This window comes from Sapajus apella, unplaced genomic scaffold (genome assembly GCF_009761245.1).
Source record: "Sapajus apella isolate SASKATOON/1434 unplaced genomic scaffold, GSC_monkey_1.0 scaffold162, whole genome shotgun sequence".
In the NCBI taxonomy this organism is placed as follows: Eukaryota; Metazoa; Chordata; class Mammalia; order Primates; family Cebidae; genus Sapajus; species Sapajus apella.
In genome coordinates, this window is record NW_022437102.1 from 1,756,409 (window position 1) to 1,776,403 (window position 19,995).

A 19,995-nucleotide genomic window follows, 5' to 3' on the forward strand; every position below is an offset into this window, starting at 1 on the left:
TACTGTTTCTTTTCATGATGTGGAATGAATAACAGATGTCTTGTCCTCAGTCCCTTTGGACAGAGGAGGTGGACTCTAGGGGTTGTACACTGACCATGCAGACTCTAAGACAGAGCCACAGTGTCCTGTGGGAATATCTGGCTTTCCTAAGGAAAGTCATCTCTCCAGGTGAAATTCAGGCAGTAGGGCAAATGACAAAGGTGGACCACATTCCTTGGACATTGGAGATTTTCGGCAAATCAGGGGACAACTTTTGCTGGAATGTTGGAGCCAGAGGCTGATTATAAAGGTAAAAGATGTTTTCAAGGTTGGATATTGTTTTACTTGAGCCTTTTGTGGAACCTGATTTCAACTCATATTTTAATAAAAAGCAGGAATATTAATATTTGATTTGCATTGATTGTTGAAGGGCAGTTTCCTTACATGTCCTCTTCACTTTCTAATTTCTGAATGCACCTGAGATCTCCTCTGGGAAGCGGTTAGGGCTTAGCTCAGAGTATGTGGTACAGCTTCCCATTTGGAGGATACCTGGGTGGAAGAGGTGAATGTCTTTTTGAATGAGGTGAAGGATTCTCCACCTCAAGTCAGAAGAAGTTGGGGGTGTGGGAACTCTGAGCAGCAGGAAACAGCCTGCAACACGTCTGCTTGCATAGCTTGTGGTCTTCTTAAACTGGCCAAAGGAATGCAAGGTTGTGACCCTGCACTTGGCCTTGGAGGGAATGAGTCTTTGGGAACAGAATAATTAATAGGGCATCCCATAGTCCCAGCTGGGGACTTACTGCAGCTGTTTGTAGAATCCAAGCTCAGGCTGCTGGGCTAGACAGCCCTGTTTGGAGACACTGATGGGTAGGACTGCAGGTTCCAGGAGGAAGCAGTCTAACCAAGCAGAATTTTCTGTTGATGATCTTACCCCTACATCTGATTGGGCAAGAGTCACAGAATCCAGAATGTGCTGGTTGAGATAAGAAAGGCACATGTGAAACCCAGCATATCCCCAAACCCTGAATTTCCCCCACTATATGCAGGTTTATAGTGGAGAATATTCAGAGTTCATTATCAAACCTGCCTGAGTTTGAATCCCCGTTCTGTCTACACACTAGGTCTCAGGAAAATGACTTTATCTCTGTGAGCCTCAACTTCTTCAGGTAAAAACCATGGATAATGGTGGAGCAACCTCACTGAGTAGTTGAGATTTCATGGGATCCTGTGTATAAAGTGCTGCACCTGGCATATGATAGGAGTAGCTTTAAAAGAAGGGTGAAAGCTACAACCTGGAACATTGTCAATGGTGGGATGAAAGTCGGGTGAGGGGTCTGCAGCCAGCCCAGCCCATTGACAGGGACAGGCCCTGCTGTAAACTCTGAAAGGAGGTTGTTATAAGCACTGGGAAAAGGTCACCAGCTGTCGTGAGACCTCATGAGTTCCTGGTGTTCCCAACTAGGCCAAGCCATACTTGGAATTTCAAGCAGGCAATTGACAGCAAGGACTGCTGTTTGCAGGCTACCCCTCCCCACTTCCACCAGGTTGGGATTCTTAGGAAGAAAACAAGGAGGGCTAAGTGAGGACTCCAATCTGGGGATATGTGTACCACCAGTAGGTGATTACATACAAATATGTTAATAGATCCAGATTCAGCAGAACTAGGGAAGACTCTAGCAATAGAATCAGGGAGCAAAGTCAAGGCAGAGCACCTCTCCTGAGATTCCTTCTGCAAGGGAAAAGGACTAGAGCAGGGTGGGACCAGGCTGCAGAAGTGCATGGCAGGAGGGATGGGTCCAGGCCTGGAGTCGGGGACAGACTTCCAAGGCCTGCTATTGTGTACATAACTCCCGGTGGCAGTGAAAAAACAACATGGCAAAAGACAGCAGATGTGTGATAGAAATAAAACCACTTTACTGTTTAGAATAAAGGACACACTATAAAAAGTGAACATTATGCAATATTACAAGACAATATACATTTACGGAATATAAAATTCATAAATAACATGGAGGAAAACTGTAAACAGTGCTACAAAATTTAGCAACAAATACATTCCTTCTAGACAGGGTTTTCTCTAGTTGGTTTCTCTCCATCACTTCTGGGTTTCCGGACAGCAGACTGGCTAAAGGGAACGGTAGGTGGGAGAATCTAAGAAGCCCCTACCCCCAAAACATAAACTGTTCTCAAAGTTCTTCCCTTCCTCTCACCTCCAAAGAACCAGTTTGGAAGTTGTTGTCACATCTACCTCCCCTACTGTCTCACATTTTGTTTTGCGTTTGCCATCAGATTTTTAGAATTTTCTCTCTGATAAAAATACTCTAGCGACATGTTTACCTTAGGTAGCCAGAAGCCAGACACTTGGGTGCCATCTTGGTGTAGTCCAGATTGTCAGTCAGCACGTGCAAGATACAGGTCTGGGCGCGGAAGGGTAGTGTCTTCTAGGGGACACAGTGTCCCCTAGACAGGGCTATTCCAAAAAGTCATTTGTTTCCTTAATTGTTCAAGAACCGTGTTGCCACTATGAGGCAGGTCTGGAACTAGGGGAGGGTAAAGACAGGAGTCTCCCAGTATTACCTGCCCTGGACAGAGCAGAGCACTGGCCTGAGAGGTGACAGCCTGGGCATGGAGCTTCCTTGATTGAAAGGCAGAAGAGATGCCCAAAGGTGGCAATGAGAACTTGGAATTGTATCTCCCATGGCCCTGGATTCTTAGGAAAATCATGGCCTCCCAACTGGAAGGATAACAGAACTTGGGGTGAAGTAAATGGTAGTCTCCCCAGGGCCAGGTGACATAGAACAAGAACATGAATGTACTTTAAACTTTTTTTCCTACTCCAGGAACCATTGGGATTCCAATAGGGAGGAGGCTGGAGGAGTCTCAGTTCCTTCTAGTTCCCCCAATTCACCAGTCTAGCTGCTTGCCTAGAAGTATTTTACTTTCCATTCCACTGTAGAATTTGATTCAGGAAAATGGCGGCATGTGGGTTTCATTTTTTTTTCTCTTAAACACAATGTACACATATTACATGCTACACATGACACAAGATTTAGCAAAATAAAATGTTCACGATATGATTGAAATACAGAAGTGTCTCAGCTACATAAATGACTTTAAATTATACAGTAAGTGAACGGGTGAAATAAACAAAGCTATAGCTTATAGAAAGCTCAAAACCGCCCTCTGACATTGCTTTGCGAAAGACCCTTCTTTGTCCAGGGCCTTCTCACCAAGGCCTAACAGATGGGGCTGTGGTTCTGCTAATGTATCGACTCTGCAGGGAAACTTCAGGTGCCTCACGCTCAGCCTTCACCCAGGTCCCTCCTTGTGTGAGAGGGGCTGACCACACCGGGGAGTGAGAATGGCCAGATGCCTCACAGAGAAGACATTGATGTCTTCTTGTGGGAGGGAGCTTGCGTAGGTTGGTCAGTCATGCCTCACCATGCGAGACTTTGAGGTTAAAATAAGGACAATCCCAAAACATCAAGTCTGGGCTCATCCCTTAAAAACCACTGACCTGCTGGCCTCAGCTTCGTCTGCTCACACTGCCTCACAGAGAGGGCCAAGCCTCCCATTCCCCCCCTGCCAAATGGCATGACCACAAAGGGAAAGGTACAAGGTAATGAAATTGATCCCAAGGAAACCCAATGCCTGTACTGTCTTCCCGATCTGGGGTTCTGCCAAGCACCTTGCCTGGGCATTTGTGTGTGTGCAAGACACTATAATGTGTTGTCTGCTGCTTTTTTTTTTTCTTCTCCTATTTCAATTGGCAGCTCTGTTTCCTAAAGTGGAATGAACTGAAGATACAAATACTAATAGAAGATAAATACCCATAAGCTGAAAAAAGAGAGAGCAATCATGTTCAATGTCACCATCCTACCACTCCCCATTCTGTAAAATATACATTATCACCTACTCTCAGCATCTCATTTTTGACACTAAAACTTAAAATAATTTTATTTAATAGGAGAACTTATATTATAGTTTTACTTCAAAACAACACAACAGAAACCCTGCAACTGATTGCAGACTCAGGCTTCCCCAGTGACCAACAATTTTAATTCCAAGAGGTGAGGATCTCAGGAGGTGGCATTCACCCACTAGGGAGCTAGGGAAAGGGGACCAACCTGTCTCCACACCCAGGAGAGGAGTCCCTCCAGCCAAGACAGGACACTCTGCAGCTCTCCCTCCTGTGCCCAGGCCATTGACTACACTCTCATCTGCCATCTGAGCCAAGCCAGGAAGGCAGTTAAAGGAAGGCCCCCAAATATGAAGCAGGGAAAAGGAGACGGACAGAGGTCAAATGACCTGTGATAGGGAAGAGAGGGTGCTGAGGGTGTTCAGAATTTCAAATTTTAATTAAAATGAAAAAAAAATGTCAACTTGGAATGTCATGATTTTCTTCAAACAAGCAATAACAACAAAATAGAAGAGATTAAACTATTGGCATATTTAACAGCATTGAACAGAATTCTGTGTCCTGTAAAAAAAATTAGCTTATGTCCCCTTGTGGGTATATGCAAATGTGTATACAAACATATCCCCCTAGGTGAGCTAAACATTATTCTGGAAATAATATCCTCTACCCAAGTCTACTTGGCTATATCTGTGGGTAGTGTATGCTGTGTGTAGGTCTCCAATTTACATAAAGGCAAGCTCCCGGCCAAATCTACCAAAGAGTTTTCTAGGAGGAAATCTGGTGGGAGGCAGGGAGAGGAAAGACATTCATCTCAGTCTTTCACCTGAGCTTTTGTACAAAGCAGGCAGATTGCCTCCTGACCTCAGGCAGATGTTTAAGTCTTCACCAACTAAGAAAGCTCTGTTATTCTGGCCTGGGTGCTTGCTCCAGACTCAGGAACATCTGGTCAACCCAAGCATCACTGGACTGGGAAATTGTGTGTGTGCTGCATCATCTCCGACTCTCTTGTAGTTTCTTCCCTCCCTCCCTCACTCTCACATGCAGACACAGACAGAAACAGTCTGGTTGGGACATGCAGTGGCAGCTCCTGGTGTATAAGATCTTTCACACACCTTAAGTCTATCTGCTTGCTGCCTTTGACTTATCCTGAAATGGTTGGCCTTTCAGCAACTTCCTTGTCTGTGTCGTTAATGTATTGGAGGAGACGGGCAAAGAGAGGAGGGTCTGGGAGATGTTGAGGTGGGGAAGGAGAAAAAGGGGTGGGAATTACAATGCCCAAATGGAATAGTTTTTCGATTTCTGTTTTCCTAAAAAAATAGAGATTATATTATCACGAAGAAGAGGAATACAGGTTCCTCATTCTTTCTGGCATGGCACCAGAAATTCCCAGGTGGAAATGAGTGATGTCAAAACCAAAAAGGGGCAGGGTGGGGTCAGGAGGATAGTTCTCACTAAACCCCATATGACAGCATAGACCTTTCTTTAAGTGTTCCAAGTGCTAAATTTGCAAGAAAACAGGCACTAATTTCATTGTCATCATCTGGGAAGAGTTAGTGTCCGAGGGAAGCTCAGCGGGAAGGGAGGGAAGTGAGGTGGGGCAGGGTCTGGCGTTCAGGGGTCTGTGGCATTGATGATGCTTTTGTCCGGGGGGGCCCATCCTCGGTACCAGCTGCAGTAGCCTCCCTTCTGCCGGATGCAGGCATAGTGTTTGGACTGGTAGCCAGGGTAGCCGAAATTGGAGAGCATGTCGGTCCAGAGACACTCGTTCTTGGAAGTCACAAAGCAAGGCAGGTAGTAGCAGGACTTGATCTGCAATTAGATAATAGCCAGCAGTTGATAGACTCCATGATATGCCCAGGCCTGAGGCTGCTGAGCCTGGATTCAGACCCTGGGACCACTGTAGGGGAAGCTAGCCACATCAGTCCCTCAGTGATAATAATATAAATAGCACTAGCAAACATTTGTTAAGCACCTACTATCTAACAGACATTCTGCTAAGTGCTTTTATATTATTCTCTTTAATTTTCATAACAGTTTTATCTCCCTTTTTACAGATAAAGAAACTGAGGCTGCAGGTCACACAGCCAGTAAATAGCAGGATTAGACCATTGAGAAGGCTTTTTCATCTCAAATAGATGGGAGACCTCAGTTGTTTAAGGGAATTAAGGAATTAGAAAGGCTAGAGCATATACTTTCTAGCTGCCCTAGGTTGGAAACCAGATTCAGTGAGCTGTGTGACCCAGGGCCAATTACCTAAGCTCTCTGAGCTCTCATCTACAAAATGGAGATCATAGTAATTAAAACCACACAGGGTTGTTTTGAAGATTAAGTGAGAGAATGGCTCAACTCCCTCCCACAGCAGGAAGGCTGTGCCTTGGCCCCCTGTACTTAAGCCGGGGGGTAGGCCTGGTTGAAGAGAGACCTTCTGTAACATCTGATATCTGCAGTCCTGGGCCTGTTTGCCCACCTAGGGTGGGGTTACCGATGAGTCAGCTACCAGGGTGAGCCACTTGAAACCACTTGGCAGAACCTGCCAGTGTCAGGATCCTATACCTACAGCCTTGAACTACCAGGTGGGGCAAGGGACTCAAGTGCCCTCTTTCTCCAACAGCTTCCAAGTAGTCATCATGGAGGCAGCCGATTACAGCAGAAAGGCATTCTTCCCTCCCCGCCTTCCTCACTGCCCCACCTGGGAGCAACATTCCTTGCCATGTCTGCTCAGACCTGCCCCTCTTCCCTGGCTTAACATCGGCACAGCCTTCCCAGCACGAGGGCCCGGTGCCCAGCACATTGGGAGCTGATGTTTCTGGGGCTGCAAGTCAGCACCTCCCTTCCTTCCCCTAGTGACTCCAGGGCTTACCTTGCAGTTACAACCCAGATGGTACCGATAGTTCAGCCCCTTGCGCTGGGAGAGGGTGAGCTGGTCCCACCTCTCCACAAAGTTGCACAGCCCTGTGTACATCTTGCCATCATAGACACGACCTACAGGAGGGAAGAAGAAAACAAGGAGAGGGTTGTTTTGTCCAGAGTCTAACCAGGAAAGAATTCCCACCTACTATGTTCCCACTTAGCCCAGGCACTGTGACTGGGTACTTCTCAGACCCATGATTTTATTTTGCCCTCCTCCCCAGTAAAGTGATTTGCCAAAGGTCCCAAGCCCATTAAATACTGGAGCTAGGACTGGAGACCAACTCTTTACTCCCTTTTTAATGATTTTTTGTTTTTGTTTTCTCCTTTACTACACTGACTGCCTAAAGATGAATACCTTCCAAAGACAGGCCTATCAGGTTGACTGTGAGGTGGAGAGGAACAGACAATCCTTTTTATTCACAGTAAAGTTGAGAAACTACAAATTAGTAGATTCCTCCACAAGGTGAGTTGTGGAGCTAATTCCAAAGTCCAGCCTAGGTGTAGAAGCCTCAAGCTCTTAGCACTGGGTAAGTAGGATGGATTCAACATTAGAGACTCCTTACAATTTGCTAGACATCCAATGAGTCAACTACTCCTGTGTTCTTCTGAAGTCAAGAAACAGTGGATCTTGGGCAAACTCTGGCCTAGAAGCTAGAGTTGGCCATTACCTGTCAGCAGGTACTGGTACTTGTTGACCTCCAGCTTAAGGCCACAGAGACTCTCAGAAGCCTCTGTGTGGATGTACTGCACGTGGGGCATCTTGGTGAAGCCTCGGTACATCTGTGGGCAAAAGGAACATCATGACTTCTTCCTTTCCAATTTGGACACCCATATGATCCACAATCCCACTGCTGGGTATATATCCAAAGGAAAGGAAATCTGAATATGGAAGAGGTGTCTGTACTCCCATGTTTACCACAGCAATTTCACAATAGCCAAGATATGAAATCAACCTAAGTGCCCATTAACAGATGAATGGATAAACAAAATCTGGCGTCTGTACCCAATGGAATATTATTCATCCATAGAAAAGAATGAAATCTTGTCATTTGTGGCAACACCACTGGAACTGGAGATCATTTTGCTAAATGAAATAAGCCAGGCACAGAAAGACAAATATACCATGTTCTCACTCATATGTGGGAGCTAAGAAAGTAAATCTCATGAAGATAGACAGTGGATTAGTGGTTACCAAAGGCAGGAAAGGTAGCAGGAAGTGGGGGAAAGAGACCCAATTAATGGGTACAAAAATATAAGTAGGCAGAATAAGTAAGACCCAGTGTTCAACAAATCAGTAGAATGACTACAGTAAACAATAACTTATTGTATATCTCAAAATAGCTGGTAGAGGATAATTCAGGTGTTCCCAGAATAAAGATAAATGTTTAAGGTTATGAATAGCCCTATTTGATTACTATACATTTTTAAATATATCAAAATACCACATGTACTCCCCAAATATGTACATTTATTATGTATCAATAAAATAAAAGGAACACATGAGAGGAGGCTCAGCACCCAGAAGGCTTGCTGACATTGGGTCTGAGGGAAGCTTGCTCCCCTATTCAGCTGTCAAGTCGCTGGTCATTCATCTACCCACCCCAGGGCCCCCTTGACCCCAGATGAAGCCACTGATCTTCTTGTCTAGCCAGGTTAGTGCCTTCACAGAGAAACTTTCCTGTGCAGCCAGCCACACCCTCCATTCCAGCTGCCCCACAACACTTCTTCAGCTACACAATTCTCACATCCCAGCACTTTTTCAGAAATGCAGAGACGTAGCTGTGATGAGGGTCCTTTTTCTTTGTCAGCCTCAGGACCTAAGTCCCATGAAGGCAGCCAGCATTCTCATGATATCTCTGTGACACTTTCCAGCATACAAAAACATTCTCACTCACATTCCCTTGCGGTATCCTTACAAGGGCCCTGTGAGGGATGTATTATGAACACCACTTTATAGAAATTCTGTTTGACTGGTGAACGTTGAACTCAGGCTAGAATTCTCCATGTTTTTTATTCTTCTGAACATCTGATGAAAGCATTGGGTTCCTTTATCCCAGATGAAGCACATAACATATCTACAAAGTTCACAGATTTTTAACTGTTAAACACTTATAATTATTAGACTGAACTGTATGAAATTGCTGATATTTGCCTATTTGTATCTACGACATGATCTAGTACTGTGGTTCCCAACTAGAGGCAATTTTGCCCTCTAGGAAATATTTGGAACATTTGGTAATGTCTGGAGACACTGTTGATTGTCAGAACACTTCGTAGAGGGCAGGGAGGTTGCTAAACATCCCACAGTACTCAGGGCAGCCCCCAGAACAAAGAATTATCTGGCCCCAAATGTCAATAGTACTGAGGTTGAGAAACCTCCTTTAATATTAGCCCACAAATCCCCATGACAACCCTATGAGGTAGGAACTATTATGCCCACTTTATGGATGAGGAGCCTGAGTCACAGGCAGGCTAAGTAACTTGTTAAGGCCATACAATTGGGAAATGGCAGAGCTAGGATTCTAAGTAGAGGAACCTGCTTTCAGAGTCCATGCTCTTACCCATTATCTTAGACTGGCTTCCAAGACACCCTCAGAAGCCTAGGAAGGTCCCAGAAGCAGGCAAAAGCTATTTCCATTTATGGCCACTATTCCTCCTTCATTGGTGTGTACTCCCAGTCACTGGGGTGAATGCAACAGAAGCTGAGTTCGCTTTGTGATTCCAGGTCAAGTCCACGAGTATTACACAGGTCCAGTGTGCCAAGGCGATGCTTTGAACTGTGGGATCTGGTAAGGGTGGGTGGAGTACCAAGGTGTTGCACAGTCTTGTTATCCCCTCAGTTCTTAGAGTATACAGGCCCTGGACCGCTGGTGGTCTCTGGGCTTGTCTCGAGGGTTTATAATAGGAAAATGTCTCTACTTTGGTTCCTGGCATGTGTTATTAATTTACTTGTAATTAATACGAAGCCAGACATCACTTCATTGGTGCCTCGTCTAAATGCCTCTCATTTGGCCTGTGAGCTAGCGTTTTCTCATCTTTTAGGTGACTGGTTGGCGAGGGTAGGTGATCCACAAGACCTTAACATCTTAACTTGGTCTGTTGGACCTACTAAGTTTGGGCGCCCCTGCCTTGTTAAAAGCACACATTGTTCTGATGGACTCAGATGGTCTTCCTTCTGAACCCCTCTTCTCCCCCGCAAGGCTTCCAACTGAGCAAAGAAATGCAGCCAAGTGCTGGAAGAAGGGCTGTCCACACTCAGCATTCAATTATGCCGTGGGGGCGTGGGGTGGGTAGAGTCACGATGATGACTTCCTCGAAGTGAATGGTGCCTCTCTAGCCTTAACAGGAACCATGTTTAAGCATGCTGCTACATGCCTGCCATGGAGTATGGCCTTCGAAGAACATCCCCTACTCTGATTTCTGTGCTGAGCAACTTATTTTTGTGTGGGTGTTCCTTGAGGTTTTGGCAGATGTTTCAACTAAGCACTCGCTCTAGGTCTTTTGGACCCAGCCCACTGGAACCTTGTTTCTCTGCGTCAGTCTTTCCCCTTGACTGCCCTACTGCTTTGTGGGTGAAAATGAAGCCCCTGGTTACAGTCCTGGTCACTTGAACTGCTCAGTAAGAACTCAACTCCTGAAAATCAGCTTGGCACCGCAGCTACTTTGAAGTTTGAAGGAATGTGCATTTTAACTCCTAGCATTTCCCTAGAGTCGAAATTTTGATACATTACAAATAACTGGCTCTGACAAACATAGCCCTGTTTTAGGGTCAATTCTGAAAAGAACAACATGGCAAAGGTAGCTTCTACTCACTTAGTTGTGTTTCCTAAATAATAATCCTACCTTGATTTAAATACTGATTCTAAAAGTATCATGTCTGTAATCGTAGAGATCTAGAATTGGTCTGACAAATTTAGGAGAGTTATAATAGGTTTAGAATGTCCTGACATCAGAGAATCCTAGAATCTCAGAGCTGGAAAAGATGTTAGAGATAATCTAATCCAAACCAATGCCATGGAGATGAATGGTAAATTCAGGTTTTGGAGACTGACAGCCAGAGTTTGAATCTTGAATCTTTTCTGCCACCTATTAGCCACTTGGAAAGTTGCTTAACCTCTTTGGGCCTCAGTTTTTTCATCTGTAAAATGGGTCAAAATGCTTACTCCATAGGGTGTTTGAGAGAAGCAAATGATTTAGAATAGCATACAACATTCAATAAAAGTTAGCTTAGAACCAGTTACAGTGAAATTCATAAGGAGAGGAGGAAAGAGTTTGATCCCCTTCCTCCTAAGACCCTTCCTCATCTCTTAACGAGTAGTTAAAGCTGGTTTAGAACTTCAGACATAAGTAGGTTGTTCTTTTTCAGCTGGGTTCTACATGCCTTTGGGCCCTTCTTCTTGGTAGCATCCACACAAAGTTCCAAGAAGTTAGCTTCCCTTGGAGTGAAGGGACAAATAAAGTGAAAATGAAGTTTCTGAGACTGGGGACATTTGCATATTTCTTGTAAAATGTCTGGTCTTTACATTGACAGCACGAGTTGCCACAATGATGCCAACTATGTCTTGCATGCCTACCGAAGATCAACATTATTGTGGATGCTGGTTTACATCATGGACTCATTTAAACCCACAACTTCTTATTTACAGACCGACCAAGATACCAGGGGCATGATCTTTCTCCTACAGAGCAGGTTGTCTAGCAGGACAGGCAGAGAATGTGGAAACTGAGCCAGCCTCTGCAAAGGGTTAGATGAGAGTCCTATACCAGGAAGCACCACAGGCATTGCAAGAAGAATGGTTTCCTGTGGGCTGGGGGTCAAAGATGCTTCCAGATGGAGCTTCAAAGGCAAGACCCTGCTATTGCTCATTTGATTAGACAAACCACTAAAGGAAGGAAGTCCCCGGAGGTCTGCTCTGCCTACAGTCAGGACATGCAAAGCACATTAGCAGCGGGTTTCCCCATGGGACCCTACCAGGACCAGCTGGGACATAATGTCCCCCACATTCTGTCCCCTGCAGCCAGCCAGAGAGCATGTCTCCACTACACAAACAATAATTCCTGGCACAGTGGACCAGTTTCTCATGGTCCTGATGGGGAGATAAGGTCCCCACAGCTTAGAACGACCGGTTCTGGAAACTTTTGCATTCACCCCACAGCCCAGGGCCTCAGCCCCAGCTAATCTCCAAGTTTGGGTTTGCAATAAGCTCTCTCAACATTCTGACACCCTTGCTCCCTCCCACACACACATCACAGGTCTCTGCATACTGAAATTGTTCCTGAGAGTTGGGTCAGAGGCTTCAGTGTCAGCAGATGGAGATGGTCTGCCCGCATTTCATCAGTGAGAGAAGACAGAGGTCAGACAGGACAGCTCGGAGTCTCAGGTTCTCCAAGTTCCTTTAGTCCTGCTCTAAGGGAGCCCTTGCTCACCCCGTCTGACTCTCTTAGGGTAGACTCTCTAATCCACTAGAACAAAGCCTCCCGGGGACCAGTGCCAAAATTCATGCAGGCTTGCCTCTGTGACCTCTCCCCCTTCCCTCCTACAAAGATTTTTCTGATACACCCTTTGCAGGATGTTACAAGTCCAGCCCTACACTGCTGGATGATAAACCAACAAACCCAAGCTGACCTCTTTTTGCTCCGTGGGGAACTAAATGCAAATGAAGGGGCATTTATCTACCCCAAAGTGGGTAGGAATGATGAAATCAGCCTGCTGCTCCATACTGTGTTATCTCCTTATAGGCAAAGACCCTATAGTTTTGTTAGGGTTTGCCACTTTCTAGCCATATGATCTTAACCGTTATATGACCTCCCAGGTCTCAGTTGCCTCACTTGTCAAATAGAGGACAAAGTGTTATCTATTTTACAGTGTTAGTATAAGGACCGATCTATCCAAAGGCCTAGCAGAATGTCTGGCACATAGCAAATGCTCAGTAAGTGTTACTTATGCAGAGTCTTATCATAATTATAACCAGTATTATCTTTGTATCTCCAGCTCATAGCAAAGTACTAAGCACAGAGAGAGGGTAGGAGGGAGCCATGAGAGGATAGATGGACAGAGTATTACTTCTACTTCTAGCGTGTATCTTCTCTGACTTGCAGGCTGGTACCTAGAGACAAGCAGATTCCAGTGGCCTCTCTGGATAGAAGGGCACTGACCAGTTCTATGGATCCTAATACCTGACTGTAGGGAGGTCAGAGTGAATAAAAGGCATGAGATGGTGACTGATGATTAAAGTAAGTTAGCAGGGAGATTTGGGAGCCATATAAAGAACACAGGATTGGGAAGGAATTCTGATACCTCAGCTTGGGGATTAGATCTGCCCTTAATTAAATGCATGGCTCTGGGCAAGTCATTTCTTCTTTGAGCCTCTGTCAGAAGTAGGACGAGGGATTTTACATCTAATTCCCAGCACCATGATTCATGAGCTCAGGTGAAGGATGGTGAATGGAAAGGCTGAGCCCACCAGTCTGGGAGTGTGAGTGTGTATTCCGAAGTGATGGGCTAGCAAATGTTGTTTGGTCTCTAAACAACCCCCAATGGCTGGCCTGACACCAGCAAGGAGAAATGGGACATTCTGCCCACAGGAAGGGCTTCTGGTCACCCTGATCTCCAGGCCCTGATGGTAGGAAGGAAACTAGGTGGGCTTAGGAACTGCTGCCTCTCAGCTATTTCTTGCTCAGCTCTCTACTGACCACAAAGTATCTTGTAATGAAGACTGTTCCAGACCAGGCAGGTTCGTGTGTTTTCTGAACCTCTGCTTTGGTCTAATAATCTTTGGCATTCCCAAGCTGGCTGCCAGAGGTTGCAAAGTGAGTTTTTTTGGGTTGTTGTTGCTCTTCCTGGGTCCCCACCCCCACCCATTCTTCTCTCCCCAGGGCCATCTGAAGACATAAGCTGGTCTCATGACCAAGCTTAGGCAGCCAAGGGCAACTGGCCAGGACTGACTCTGGACATTACATAACCAGAAGGCTGTGGGTGTTTGCAAAATTGAATCCAAAGCAACAGGTTCCACAAAATTAGTACATGTAGCTGCAGGCCTCTGGACATGGGAATAAGGAAGCCTGGAGGTTGGCCTTGGGGATGTTTGGATACCACCATGGGCTGCATCATTCCCCGACTCCCTTCTACCTGGACATTGCGGCTTGTCTCCTCTGGGGAGTTTCCAGGCCTGTGGAGTTTCACCCTCATGTCCCTGTTAGATAAACATTCACCAAGTCCCTTTTGCATGCCAGGTCCTACCCTAATTGCTGGGGATACAAATATGAGCAGTTAAGTTAAAGGGCTGGACAGTTCCTTTGGACCTCAGCACACCCCACATTGAACTTCTGATGAGTCACACACACACATGCCTCTTCTCTCCCACCTTAGGAACTCTAGTTCCTAAATGTGGAAACTATCTCCCTCATAGCCTCCCTGGCTCCTGGCTGACAGCTCTGCATGTAGAGAGGTGCTCACAAAGATGGAGAGAAGAAACAGCTGCTGAGTTATTCAAGGTGAAGCCCCAGTCTTCTGTGTTAAGGCAATCACCAGTTCACCCTTCCATTGTATACCACCCGCTCCTCCTTACAGTTATCACAGCCCGCATCTCAGCGTGATCAGAATGCCTGAGCTAGAGAGGGGCATCAAGCCCAACCCCACACTGTTAACAGATGGCAAAACTGTGGCCCAGGAAAAGGGACAAGTTCAAGGTAAGCAGGCTATTTAGGAGTGAAGCTGAAACTAGGAGCCAGGTTCTCTAGATTTAAAAGCTGGTGTTCTTTTTCTTAAGACATACCTCCTTATTGTGCTTCATGATGTTCATATGCTAGGTAATATGTTTAATGATAAGAATATGCTTAGCAAATGTTGCTAATTAGCTAGGATGCAAGAAGACAATCAGCTGGGAAAATAGGGAAAGAAAGTGCAGTTCCTACCTTGGGATCAGCTTCCTGTGATCGGCACAGGTTTTGTGTAAAGATTTGAGGAGTGTAAACCTAAGCTGTAACCTCAGTGGCTGCTTGAGACCTGTAAGCACTGTTGAATCCAGGATAGTCAGAGCTCAGAAGAGTCTGTAGAGATGATCTAGTTCAACGCCCTGATTTCACATTTGGGAAGATTAAAGCCCAGAGAGGGGCAGTGACTTGGCCATGGTCTCATGGTTACCAGCTAACAAGGCTCACTGTCATCTGGCTCCAGAGCTGAGCCTCCTAACAAGTGCCTTGGAGTGACTACACCTGCATGGGCTCTGGGACAAGGCAGCCCCATGCCCCCCCCATTCATCCGTTAATGCTGCCTTAGCAGCACCCTCTCCAGCAGTCAGAAGGGCTGGGTCTGGCTGGTGCTTAGACACACACCCCAGTTCCAACCCACTTTGTCTCCCTTGGCCAGGTCTTTTCTGGCAAAAACCCAGAAACCCTCCTGGAGCCAGGCTGATGACATTACCTACCTTCATCTGCTTGATGGTGTAGACCAGTGTGCCGAAGGGCCCCTCCTTTACCAACTTCTTCCCCACCACCTTGGCCCGGATCACTGCAGAGACAGCAAGAGGGAGACAACAGGAGGTTAGGGAGGCCTCAGCCACATCAGGAACAGCATCTCAGGGCGGGCGTGCTAACCTCCGTGGGGCCTGGAATTGTTCTCTTACTTTGGAATAGATGATTGTGTTTATAAGAGTGGGAATTCCCGGCCGGGCGTGGTGGCTCAGGCCTGTAATCCCAGCACTTTGGGAGGCCGAGGCGAGTGGATCACAAGGTCAAGAGATCGAGACCATCCTGGCCAACATGGAGAAACCCCGTCTCTACTAAAAATACAAAAATTAGTTGAATGTGGTGGCACACGCCTGTAGTCCTAGCTACTCAGGAGGCTGAGGCAGGAGAATCACTTTAACCTGGCAGGTGGAAGTTGCAGTGAGTTGAGATCATGCCACTGCACTCCAGCCTGACAACAAAGTGAGACTCTGCCTCATTAAAAAAAAAAAAAAAAAAAAAGGACTGGGAATTCCCTGGGGTAAGAGGAAGGTTGGAGGAAAAAGCAGCAGCCACCATTCAACTTAATTACCCCAAATGTTCACAATTGCCAGCTCCAGAACTTCCTAGGCTATAGTCACCCCCTGACCCTGGGGGTTTTCCTGACTTTGTGGCTTTACCAAAATCCAAAATCTACTTCTCCTGTTAGAGCCACTGTCCCCTCTCCATTGCCCACCTGACAATGCCATGGCCTCCCCGAACTGTTCTCTTTCCACTAGGACCCCTTCCTAACCACCTCATTTGGGGCTCTTCCTTTGCATGCATTAACTCGCCACAACTTGACATGTCCACAGGATTGTGGTGCACCCCAACTTCCCACAGTGCCCCCAGTTAGCATTCTGGTTGAGCCATTGGTATCCAGTGCTTAGATAGCAAGGGATACAATAGAGTCTAAGCTTTACGGGGATGTGGTAGAAGAAGGAGCAATTGGGAGTGGGGGCTTAGGAGTCAGATTGAACTTTTCTGATCTTTGCTTCTGGTCTCTTCTTCTGTAAAACAGGAATCATAATGATACTAATCTCCTGAATTAAAGGGATTAGTCAAGATGACAAATGTGAAACTCTTGACACTGTCTTGGATGTAGCTTGCACTAAACAAATGTTATTAATATCATCATCATCACTATCATCACCAAAAATGAAATGGGCTAACCATGGAAGGACTGTTCCAATGAAAACAGCTCCCATGTATTGCATACCTATTATGTGCCATGTACTTTTCACTTATATACTGCTCTTAACTACCTTATAAGGGCAGTATTAGCATCCACATTATCTAGATAAGGAAACTGAGTGAGAAGTGAAGCCACTTCCTCTTTTGGAGCCTCAGTTTTCTCATCTGTAAAGAGGGTGTAACTCTCCTTACATCAGGGAATTGGAATGAGGATTGAACAAAATATCTTATGAAATTTCCCACTACAATGTCTGGCAGAAGGGAGTTACCTGGTAGATATTAGTTGACCATGAGTACAAAAATAATTACACCCAGTAGGTCGAGGGCTGAAAGAGAGATATTTACCACATGCACTGGGAACACAAAGAAGAGAGGACTTGACTTTTAGATTCTATCAGGCTGTGCTTCTCTTTCTACTTTGTGTGAAAAAGAAGCACCCAAGAGCTGTCTTCAAGTATTTGTAAAATCAGCCCACAGAGGAGCAAATGGACAGGTCTTGAAAATAAAAACTGGAAATTGCAGAGAGCAACATTATGGGCTCCACCAAAGAAAAAAATTCATCTAACAATAAGAACCAACAGCAAAAGGCAGGGGGGCTGCCATCAGGGCAGAGAGTGCCTCTATCAGGGGGTGCAGTAGGGGTGCTGAATGCTTTCCATCCTAGGACCTCAACAGAAATTGGAATGGGGCTTGCCTGTGCAATCATGCTTGGAATTACGAATTGAAATCCTTCAGCCCTGAGATCCTATCGTTCTTTCTTATCTCAAGTTGCGCTTAGCCCAAAAAGGAGTAGATAATACATGCTTGTTAAGTAAAATACCCTTCACACACACAGACACACACAGACACACACACACACAGACACACACACACACACACACACACACACATTCTGGTAGCTCCATTATCCTTCCTCATTGTGTATATTCCACTATGTTTCCCAATTCTTTGACTCTAATCTCTTTTTTTAAAAAAACTCTTTACTAAGAATGGATTCCACATTCCTACTGGATTCTGTCTTGTTTCTTTCCAAATGAGCTTGGATCCTACCCTTCCAGTCAGACATGAAGTCAGGGTTCAGATGAATCAATGGCCCCTTCAGACCTTCCCTGCCAGGGATGGCAAAACACATAGTCATTGGCAAAGTTAGCAATTTAGCTGAGGCAGCTCAAATTAGGAGGAAGCGAGTGGTTGTTTCCAAGTCTGCTATAAAAACGAGAGGTTGGCAAGATCCCAGGCCAATGTCTCTCAAGATCCTGCATCCACCTCTGTTTCTAACATTGCAGTAGTATTCTCGGCGACATGCCAGCCTCCCGGAGGCCCTGGGGACTGTTTCCTCTATATTAACTCTCACAGACAGGTTATAACAGCTTCACCTCTGAGCAGAGGCATATCTGTCAGGCCTTTATCACTGATTCTTCCTGAAGTGATTTGGACCCATCTTCCCCTGCTTCATTAACACAGAAGGTAAACAAGGGAGTGAGTCTTGGCAGGGAGGCAGGAGGGGCAAGGCAAAAGGCATTTCCTTTAAATAGCAACATCCTGGTTAAAAAATGGCTTGACTTGATTTAGACATAAGATGTTATAAGCAGACCTGACCCGTAAAGCTGGGTACTGCTGGAAGCTTCTGCACCTACAACCAACTCGTTTCCTTACCCTGAATGGCCTGAACTTGGAACCTTTTCATCTAAGGATAGTTTAGTGAAAAGAATACATTTTTGTAGTCAGAAACCTGCGTTGGTGTTTGGGTTCCACCATTACTGTATGATCTCTTTGGGGTTCTTTCCTCCTAAATCTCTCTGGCTTTCTTAGCCCAGTGCCTCTCATGTGGCTTACAAGTGATGTGCTTATTACTGGTGGGACAGCAACATAGTACTGCATTGAAAAGCCTAGTCTCCTGAGCCTGATGGCCAAGGTTCAAATCCCAACCCTCGTGCTGGCTGACCTTCAGGAAGTTGCTAACCTCTCTATGCCTTGGTTTCCTAATCTATAAGATGGGAATGATGGCAACAATGCCTCATAAATTTGCTGCAAGGGTAATATTAATATAAGCACTAAGAACAGTGTGTATTCCATCCCAAACCCTATGTGTTTGCTCTGTAAGCTAAGGCCTGGGAGTTCTTCCTAGGATGAGGAGAAAGGCAACCTCATACAAATATTCTAGACTTGCAGAACTTCAGAGAGAGGTGGAGAAGCACAGATGAAGTAGTCAGAACAAGGGTAGGAGGTATTTTGGGGCCAGGAGTGCCTATTCCATCACAGGTTCCCATCCTATCTCATCACCCATTTGTAACCCAAGAATGGCCTACCAGGACCAGCCAAACAATATCACAGTCATGGTTCCAAACATCTGAGGCAGAGATGGCCCAGTGAAGAGGCCACATCAATGTTTTTCTTACAAAAACAAAACTTCACCAAACTGAACTAAAATTAAATGACATTCTGCCCTCCAAATAGATTCTCAGAATCCTTCCAAAGTAGAATTGCTGGCCAACCCGAGAGCCTCCTATTTGGTTTGTGTATTAATATGTCTGTATTGCTCCAGTTTCTCCTCTGTAATTCAAATGTGTGCTATTTTGTACTTTCCTGTTTGGCAATCAGGGTTCTCCAGAACCTGGCCTAGGGGCCACAGGGAACAAGGGAAGTGGGGATAGGGGAGGTTGTGGTTTTCCTACAACAGAAGACACTTTTCAAACTGGTAGCTGGCAGCATGTCCAGCCATTCCTTCCACCTTGTTGTGATGGCTAGAAGCCAACTTTACAGATGGGAGAGGCTGGACACAGGTTGTCTGTATTCCCAATCATGCTGGAGTATGGCCCGACACTGTCCACCCACTGCCCCATAACAGCCAAACCAACATAGGCGTGAACTAGGTTGGTGTCTGGAACATTGGGTTGGGTGCTGGTGAGGGTGACAAGAAATAGAAGTCCTATTTCCTGCTTCCACTAATGGCTAGTCCAGTGGGGAGATGAAGTTTAAAAGTTTATGGCTATAGGACTAATCTCCAAGGTACAGAAGCGCCAGTTAGAGAAGGGAGAGGTGGAGCGCAGCCTGAATCTCAGCCTCTGAACCTCTCTTGTCTCTCTAGAATCTCTTTTGCTCTTAGAAAGAGAATCTGGGCTTCTAGGGGTATGGCAGTCAAACAAGGAAGAGGCTGGGTGTGGTGGCACACGCCTATAATCTCACCACTTTGGGAGACCAAGGCAGGGGGATCACTTGAGCTCAGGAGTTCCAGACCAGCCTGGGCAATACAGTGGCACCTTGTCTCTGCGAACAATAAAAAATTTAAAAAACTTGTTAAAATTCCCAGGGCATGGTGCCATGTACCTATAATCTAAGCTACTTAGGAAGCTGAGGTGGGAGGATTGCTTGAGCCCAGGAGTTCGAGGCTACAGTGAGCCATGATCGTGCCATTGCACTCCAGCCTGGATGACAGAACAAGACTCTGTCTCACTGGTTTAAAAAAAAAAAAAAAAAAAAAAGACCAACAAGGAAGAGATTGATTAAGG

At 45.7% G+C, this 19,995-nt stretch overlaps 2 protein-coding genes and 1 long non-coding RNA gene across 6 annotated transcripts in view; 1 reads left to right on the plus strand and 2 right to left on the minus strand.

Moving 5' to 3' along the window:
• SYN3 (synapsin III) overlaps positions 1–19,995 on the plus strand; it is a 493,528-nt gene that overhangs the window by 174,186 nt on the left and 299,347 nt on the right. The gene's annotated exons all lie outside the window — the stretch shown is intronic.
• TIMP3 (TIMP metallopeptidase inhibitor 3) overlaps positions 4,388–19,995 on the minus strand; it is a 54,662-nt gene continuing 39,054 nt past the window's right edge. Inside the window, exons 2-5 of the mRNA XM_032266922.1 lie at positions 15,235–15,317; positions 7,477–7,588; positions 6,759–6,880; positions 4,388–5,707 (exon numbers count right to left, since the gene is read on the minus strand). Of these exons, the coding sequence (XP_032122813.1) occupies positions 5,510–5,707; positions 6,759–6,880; positions 7,477–7,588; positions 15,235–15,317 (515 nt within the window). The 3' untranslated portion in view covers positions 4,388–5,509. The remainder of the gene's footprint in view (positions 5,708–6,758; positions 6,881–7,476; positions 7,589–15,234; positions 15,318–19,995) is intronic.
• LOC116542136 lies at positions 17,457–19,692 on the minus strand. The gene is made up of 2 exons (XR_004265079.1): positions 18,633–19,692; positions 17,457–18,581 (listed from the first exon to the last, which is right to left on the minus strand). It is a non-coding gene; the product is annotated as an uncharacterized LOC116542136 (long non-coding RNA).